General features: G+C 44.7%; 1 protein-coding gene across 1 annotated transcript in view; it reads left to right on the top strand.

The window, feature by feature from the left end:
• The window catches only part of CASQ2 (calsequestrin 2), a 64,696-nt gene that overhangs the window by 42,575 nt on the left and 13,364 nt on the right, over positions 1-8,757 (top strand). Inside the window, exon 8 of the mRNA XM_007101665.2 lies at positions 6,390-6,444. Coding sequence (XP_007101727.1) covers positions 6,390-6,444 — 55 coding nt within the window. The remainder of the gene's footprint in view (positions 1-6,389; positions 6,445-8,757) is intronic.

The raw sequence follows: 8,757 nt of genomic DNA on the forward strand, positions 1-8,757 counted from the left end.
GGGTCAAATAGCATTAGAAAGAGGGCCTTGGAGATACACTGCCCCCCCACCCCGAGCTTTATACAAAATTCTGTAAACAGTAACAACCAAAGTCTATGGAGCATTTTTCAAAGCATTTCACACATCCTTTTACTTGGATCTCTCAACAGTTCTAGAAAGTGATCTAGAACAAGTATAATTTTAGCTTCTTGGGGAAACTGACAATCATACAGATTAAATTAATTACTCACGGATACATAACTAATAAGCATTAGATCTTGGGACTAAAATTTAGACCACCTGGAGCCAAATATCATTTCTCTAGTATACCTCCTAGAGTGGGCCATGTCCCCATAAGGCAAAATTCTTGCGGGGAGGGGGCAGAAAGGGATTAACATGGAAGCATATATTTACTCTCTAATTCAGAGTCTAAAGTGACAGATGAACAGAACCGTGGAGTAACTTGACACTTTCTGTTTTACTGCCACGTAACTTCTTTGGATATCTGAAGGTAGAACAAACATTTCACACCGAAGGCAAATGATCTGGTCCAGAGGAATGGACTATTGAAGAACAACACAGCACAATAGAAACATCTTTTCCTAACATTTAAACCTTTCAAAAATTTAACCTTTAGGAGGTCTCATTATTAGATTTAAAAATAACAAAAAGCATATAACAGTGCTTTGAAAATAATATTCCTTTTAAAAATATTTTCACTTTTCACTTAAAACAATTTTAGACTTATAAAAAATAGTGCAAAGAATTCCATGATCTCTTTACCCAGATTCCCCAAATGTTAACATTTTACTCCTTTTGCTTTGTCACACTCTCTTGATAGATATATAGATTTTTTTCCTGAACTGTCTGAGAATAAGTAGCAGACCCAATTCCCCTTTGCTCCTATATACTTCAGAAGTTGTCTAAAAACAAGAACTTTCTCTTATATAATCACAGTATGCTTATCAAAATCAGGAAATTAATACTAATACAATTCCACGTTTAAATTGACCAGTTGTCACTAATACCCTTTATAGCAAGAGAAAACATTTGTTTTTTCCTGGCCCAGGATCCAATCCTGGATCACAGGCTTATGTTTGGGTGTTATGTTTCTTCAGTTGCCTTTAACCTGGAAGAGGTTGTTGGTTTTTTTGTTTTGTTTTGTTTTGTTTTGTTTTGTTTTTTTGTGGTACGCGGGCCTCTCACTGTTGTGGCCTCTCCCATTGCGGAGCACAGGCTCCGGACGCGCAGGCTCAGCGGCCACGGCTCACGGGCCCAGCCGCTCGGCGGCACGTGGGATCCTCCTGGACCGGGGCACGAACCCGCGTCCCCTGCATCGGCAGGCGGACCCTCAACCACTGCGCCACCAGGGAAGCCCCGAGGTTGTTGGTTTTTGTCTTTCATGACACAAGGTACCATTTTAAATCAAGAGTGATTATTACTGTTCTGTTCTGCTATGCCTTTATCTTTACTTCTTCTTATTTTGTTCATTTTTAAGAGATAAGTCTCTATGCTCCTGAAAGGGAGACACTGCAATATTGTAGAACCCTTCTCTCAGGTCTTTCCTCACTGACATAGCAGTATCACACCCAAAACCACCACACCATAGCGGGATATGTCCTGTCCCCTCCTTCTGATCACAGACACCCCTAATCCTCCACAATGCCCTGAAGAAATGCTCTCTCTCCCATGTCGGAGGTGGATGTTCAGAAAGAAAGTTCACCACCTGGCTTCACTGGAACCCATTCTCTGCTTTCTTTTCACTTAGTAAGTTACAGCTTTTGCTATACTATAAGATAACAGTGATCGCTCACATTATTATATATTCAATTGTTTTCTAGTTGGGAAAGGGCTGTGTATTGAAGTTAACCAGGTAGAGAAAAGGGCAACCAGACTGGTTTACTCCTTTCCAACACCCCGTCATGGAATACCCACATGATTCCCCAGAAGCCCTAGCCAGACCTAGTCAGCCCCTCATCCAAGTCTCCAACCAGGGACGGAGGGCAAGACAGGCCATCCAGGGTTATCTTCACATCCTGAAAAAGGAGGAGCAGAAATCAGTCTGCCTATCCCCAACCCATCCACATGTGCCCACCTCCAAAGCAGCATCTTCCTGGGCTACTTGGCCATAGCAACTTAACCCCCACATGTTGGGGAGAGTGACCAGCTCATGAACTTAAAAGTCTTTATCTTCAATACCCACTTCCTTAGACATTGCAAGATATTTAAATAAAATAGTAAAACTAGGTAGAGCTAAAGCAACTATTGACCTTCTTCTCTCCCAAACTCTACAGGTTTTTAAAGCAGCAACTCATAGAAAACACGTAACTTATTATTCCTAAAAACATTATGCCTAGTAATATTGGCTGTGTGAAAATCAGACGGCTATTTATTTATTTATTTATTTATTTAGAATATTCAAAGAATGTCAAGGTAGAGCAGGGCGGTCCAGACCCAATGCTGACCTGTCCTTCCTTTTTGAGACCCCACCTTCCCACCAGCTCTTCATCCTAGCCAAGTGGTCAGCCAGAGTCCTTAGCAAAAGCCCACAGAAATGGGAGTCAGCAGTTCTTTCTAAAAGAATCTTCCCTTGGTTGAAATAGGAAAGTAGCTCCCAGAGGGGGGCAGAGATCTCCTCCAGATGAGCCCCTACACCACTTCACTGCCCCTTAGTTAGGGAGTCTGGCAGTTTTAACTGCTTCTTTTTTTCCTTTGCATCTCTTCATTCAACATGAGAGCAAACAGTCAAGCGAGACTGGAAAGAAACAGAGTTAAATATGAACAATGGTAATTTATCTGATTGGTGGGTAATTGATGTTTCATTTCTCCTTGGTATCTCTAATATTTGCTAATTTTCTTCAAGAGGTATGTAAGATTTTTATCACTATATTCTTTTTTTTTAAGTCAATAAACATGAAGAAGAACCTATTACATTGTGCTAAGTACGGAGGTTATAAAAATAAGCCTTGCTGTCCTGTCCTTAGGAATTCAACGTTGAGTAGATGAAACAGTCACAATAATACAACACCAGCCCAGTATGCTTGTTGCTATGACAAAGGGACATACAAAGTGCTAGGGAATCTAGAGTAAGGTATTCACCAAAGTAACTCCTAAATTTGCACTTCTTTGGGGGATCTGGTGCTCAGACACTTCGTATAAAAGCCCCTTCTTAGGGCTTCCCTGGTGGCGCAGTGGTTGGGAGTTCGCCTGCCGATGCAGGGGACGCGGGTTCGTGCCCCGGTCCGGGAGGACCCCGCGTGCCGCGGAGCGGCTGGGCCCGAGAGCCATGGCCGCTGGGCCTGCGTGTCCGGAGCCTGTGCTCCGCAACGGGAGAGGCCACAACAGTGAGAGGCCCGCATTAAAAAAAAAAAAAAAAAAAAGCCCCTTCTTGGCCTCTTTCAACTTAAGTAAGAGCCAGAGTTTGCAACATCTTCTGCAAAGCCTGTGGAGAGACAATAGATTTACAGAGCCCATTCTGCTGTTGTTGGTAATGTCAGGGAGGAAAATCTTTCCTCTACCCTCTTAGGTTCATTTCTTAGGGCCTACGAATTAAACTGACAAAAGACAGATTGGCAAGAAAAAAAAAAAAACAGATTTAATTAGCTATTTATGCATGCGAGTTCACAAACGTGATTCAAGGAGGGGCTTATATACCATCTTAATGGGGAATGGGGGGGTAGGGGCAGAGGAGCACTTCTGGGAGAACGAAATGACTTTTTGGAAAGAAAAATGGGCCCTTAGGAGAAGAGATGGCAGATATGATAGTTTTGTGATGATGTCTATCTGAGAAAAGAAAATTAGAGTGATGACAAGTTCTTTGGGGAGGCTCTACTTTTAGGCAGATAAAAGATTTCAGGAATTCAAATGCCTTCAGCCAAAATAGTTTTTATGCCACAGTGGCTTATTCTGGACCCCTTCAGTGAGAAAGAGCGTGGGCTTTGGGGCCAGACAGAACTGGCTTGAATCCCAGTTATGTCACGTACCATCTCATGCCTTAAGGTAAGTCACTTAATTCTTGAAGCATTGAATAGGAATAAGACTTTGATTTGAGATTTAGAAACAATGTATTTAGAAAGTACTGATACATAGGGTGGCAAATATTATTGTCTCCATTTTCATCATCATTATTATTTTAAGCCATAATGCCTTCCCTCAGAGAGCTTGCCATCTGGTTGAGAAGAGATTTGTGCAATTAAAAAGGTTATTTCCGGGCTTCCCTGGTGGCGCAGTGGTTGCGCGTCCGCCTGCCGATGCAGGGGACGCGGGTTCGTGCCCCGGTCCGGGAGGATCCCGCGTGCCGCGGAGCGGCTGGGCCCGTGAGCCATGGCCGCTGAGCCTGCGCGTCCGGAGCCTGTGCTCCGCAACGGGAGAGGCCACTACAGTGAGAGGCCCGTGTACCACAAAAAAAAAAAGGTTATTTCCAAGGCAAGGCGATGACTAAATGGGTGATCTGGGCAGCAAAGGCTGTGGGGTTCAGAGAAAGCCCCTGGGGTGTTCTCAGGCCTGTGGATGGTCAGCTCGGCTCTTCCTCCCCCCATGCACATTGGATTCTCATTGAGTAACCCTGACTTACCGGTTTGTCCATGGATTCTTGCTCTGTGAGGTTATTACTGAAAACACGTGGCGCTGAGCAGTGCCTGCCTCTTTGCAGGTGTTCAATACAGGTTTGTGGGCTGAATCTTTGAGACCCACAAAGAGAGAGGCTCTTTCTTTGGGTTACGTATGGCTCTCCATCCAGGGACCACCTCAGGCCTGCGGAGTGACAGCCGTATTATAAGCAGCCTCTTAGCAAACGAATATGGATTTTTAATTCTAAAACCAATTTCCAAATGCATTCTAGAAGGGCACACAGAAATGAACAGAATTAACACTGCGTACTTCCAACTGATGGCAGGAGACAGAGACACGGGGCAGCCTAATGAGAACTGATCAGGATATTCTGTCTGGCGATAATAGCAAATGTAAAATAGTGAAACCTCAGACTCCCCTTCTGGTTGCTGTCAGATTTGTGTAATAAACCTACACTCATGCACACACACGTGTGCACACACACACACGTTATCTGTAAAATTCAATTCCCCAGAGAGTCTGACCATGGCAATGCCTACTCTCTTGTTTTTAATAATAATATTTTCCATTTAATCTCTCTTAGACTATTTGGAGGTTTCTGTCCATTCCAAACTCAAAGGGGAAAAAATTAGCATTTAGATAGGATTGCACCAGCATTAAAATCAATTGAAATGGAAACGGAGATCATGGGAGGGTTGAGATGCCTGGAGTTTTTTTTTTTCCCTAGGATGATTCTGATATGACACATTCAGGGCATCCAGTGAATCCCTCTACTGGTGTCAGTGATAATCACATTCACTTGGATTTGTCCCCGGTGCCTCGTTCTCACACAACTTCCTCTCCAGGTCTTCTGAGGATCACATTTCTCAAAGAGGGGACCCTCCAAGCTCCCACTTCTCCTTCTGCAGGAATAATCAATGCAGAGGAGACACAAGGCACATATATATGGTCCTTTCTGCCCAGGACATAGAAACATGGACTGCCACTTGCTTGCCCATGGATTTGAAATACTCTCTCTAGATTCTTTACCTCGTCCCAGCCTTCACATCCACACACACTTTTACTGTCACACCCTCAACCTTCCCTAAACTCCAAATTCCAGACTCTCCCTGTAGCCTCCCACTTTCATGACATGTTTTAGAGGCCTATCCTGCTTTGGCAAGCTTGGGTTCCAGAGCAGAAAGGACCCCAAGGAAACAACCTGGAGGTCACAGTCAGCAAGGCGTCCCCTACTGACCACACAGGTTCTGCTTCTTCAATAAGAGATGTCTTAACAGAGAAGCACTACACTTGCATATGATCCTCGTGTGACCCAAACAGACCCACATCCTAATTTACCGCATAGAGTCGTGCCTGCTGCCTGTTTGGGGACAGCTTCAGGATCCGTCAGCAGCATTCGGAAGTTTCCATAATCTGGTATATCGCTGATAATATTTGCTGGCGGTGAATTCTTGAGAACACAGACGGACATGCGCGCTCACTGAGCTGTGTCCAGAATGCTTGTTGCCCTCAGAGCTCCTGATGAACCAGACTCACATTCTTCCTCATTTTGCCTTTTACTGCTGCTCTCCTGGACCCACCAGACCACCGGGGTGAGGCCCCTTTAGTGCTAATGTCTGTGTGCAGTTGGTGTTTTCCTGTCTTGCAAACCCACTAATCAAACACCACACGTTCCTCCCAGGGGCTCATCAGTATTCCTGTCCTGAATGCATGCCCTGCTCGGCTCTTCTGTGCCCCTGCGTCCACCCCCCTCCACCACTTCCCATTTCCATTCCAGCCTCTGAGTCTGTCCTTGGTACCTCTCCACCCAGGAGAGTAACTTTGATTCTTTTCTCCCATAGGAAGATGATTTGAACGGGATCCACATTGTGGCCTTTGCGGAGAGGAGTGATCCAGGTAGGAAGCCTGCTGTCTGCTCCTGTGCACCTTAAGCCTGACTGACCTCTCACCTTTGTCAGCCCTCACCCTCTCTTCCTTCACTTCCGGTTTTTCGCAACCGCAAGGTATCGGGCGCCCCCTGGTGGTCGCCTGTTGGGGACGACTCCACTTTCAAATGTGCACACAGCTAACAGAACGTTGAACCTCATTCTGCCTTCCTGCCCAACTAGGAAGAAGCACCAAGTACTGAGGTTGAGGATATTAAAACGTCCTAGCTTTAAGGATGTGTGTGTGTGTGTGTGTGTGTAAACGTCTGTTCACATTTAAAGTTCATTTACCAATGTTGTGACCTAGCCTATGTGAATCACAATCCTACCTTAAAATAACAATCATGTACCCTTTGGTCTGAAAAATATTGTCTGTACTTAGGAAACTTCATAGAAAATATTCCCCCAGATAATGGGAACTAGGCAAAACGAGCAGCTTATTTCTAAAGTACAAAATGATCCTATAAATAGATGTGTAATTTTGTTTTATTTTGGAACTTTTTCCTGGTTTCACTCCTTTTAACACCAGTGGAAAGTGAAGTGCAGGAAAAATTAATTTTGCAGGTGGTAAAATGCCGGGTCCCTTCAGCAGTGCTCTGTGAATAAAGGGTCCCCAAAGGGAGGTGTAAGTGGTGATTCTGAAGTGTGTTTTGGAAGACCTGGGACAATCCAGAATGCAACCAGAGAAGGCAGAGAACTTCCTTTAGGATGGCTAAGCAGTCAGGCTTTGGACTATGAGGTGCCTGGGCAGGGATTCCCAACCTGATAGTGCCACAAAGCCACCTGGGGCTGACTGAAACAGGACCTTCAGACACCTGTCAGTTCACGGGGCTCTGAGGCAAGTACTGATGCACCGTGGGGTTGGGAACCACTGTTCCAGGTAAGATACAACTGTGTCATATTTTCCTAGGACCTCAGCCTCTTATACATTCATAAGGACAGGTGAGGAAACAAAGGGTCAGAGAAGTTCAACAAGCTGCCCAAGAGGGCACAATGAGCTAGAGGGAGACCATGAAGGAGGGACAGATTGTCTCATTCATCAATATATACCTGGTTCTTGCCCATGCCTTGACACATAGTAGGTGCTCAATAAATGCCTGCGGGCAGATGATTAGATAGGCAGATGACTGACTGAGACTGAGCCCAATTCATCACTGTCTGACCAGTAGTTTTTTGGGTTTTGTTTTGTTTTTTGGTAACATATTATCAGCCTCCATAGTTTCTTACAGGCTGAAACCCAAATGTTTTATCATGCAATTTTTAAAATTGAGATATAATCCACATACCATAAGATTCACCTTTTTAAAGTGTGCAATTCAGCAGTTTCAGTATGTTCAGAAAATTGTGCAAACATCACCACTCTCTAATTCCAGAACATTTTCATCACCTCAGAAAAATCCCATACCCATTAGCAGCCATTCCTATTCCCTTCTCCCCCACCCCCTGCCATTTAATGTACTTTCTGTCTCTATGGATTTGACTGTTCTGGATATTTCATATAAATAGAACCATGTAATATGTGGCCTTTTGTGCTTGGCATCTTTCACTCAGCATAATGTTTTCAGTATTCATCTGTATGTAGTATGTATCAATAATTCATTCCTTTTTAGGGCCAAATAATATTCCATTGTATGAAAAACAAATTTGTGCTGCAAATTATCTGAAAGCTTCCTTCCCCCTTTTTTTAATTAATTTTTTTGAATGTCCATTGATGTCCCAGTTTTCCTATCATTGACTTGCAGATTTGGAAAAACTCTTCAAGAAAATCTAGTCTGCGTCCAAAAAAATATATACCAGTATGCTTCCAGGTTTTTTCCACAGATTCTGGCCACCCCTCAGCCCCTGGAGAAGAAAATAGCAAAGGAAGCCAGTTGCCCAAGGTTTACAAGCTATAATCAAACAGAATGGGATCCCTGGTGTTGTGTGAACAGAGATGAGATCGCCATCCGCAGCAGCCTGCTGGCCAGACTCCAGGGGGCTTCCTCCCCCGCCCGCTCCCACCCCTCCCCTCCCCCTCCCAGGATTGCAGGGAGGCCTGTCTGGCTTTCTGGAACAATGGAACAAAGAGGCCTCCGAGAGGTTGCAGGAACCTGTTTGACCGAGATTGCTGCTGTAATGAATCAAGCTCCTGAAACTACTTCCACCTCCTCCCTGCACAAACACCCCTGGGCCCGAAGCTGTGTCTTGCCCCAAAGGAGCCCAAGCTGGGGCTTGTTACTGGGAAGCTGGAAGAAATGCGCTGGGGGTGGGGGGAGGGGGAGGAGCTCACAGCATCTTTCCTCAG

The sequence above is a fragment of the Physeter macrocephalus genome, chromosome 4, assembly GCF_002837175.3.
Source record: "Physeter macrocephalus isolate SW-GA chromosome 4, ASM283717v5, whole genome shotgun sequence".
NCBI classification, from domain to species: domain Eukaryota; kingdom Metazoa; phylum Chordata; class Mammalia; order Artiodactyla; family Physeteridae; genus Physeter; species Physeter macrocephalus.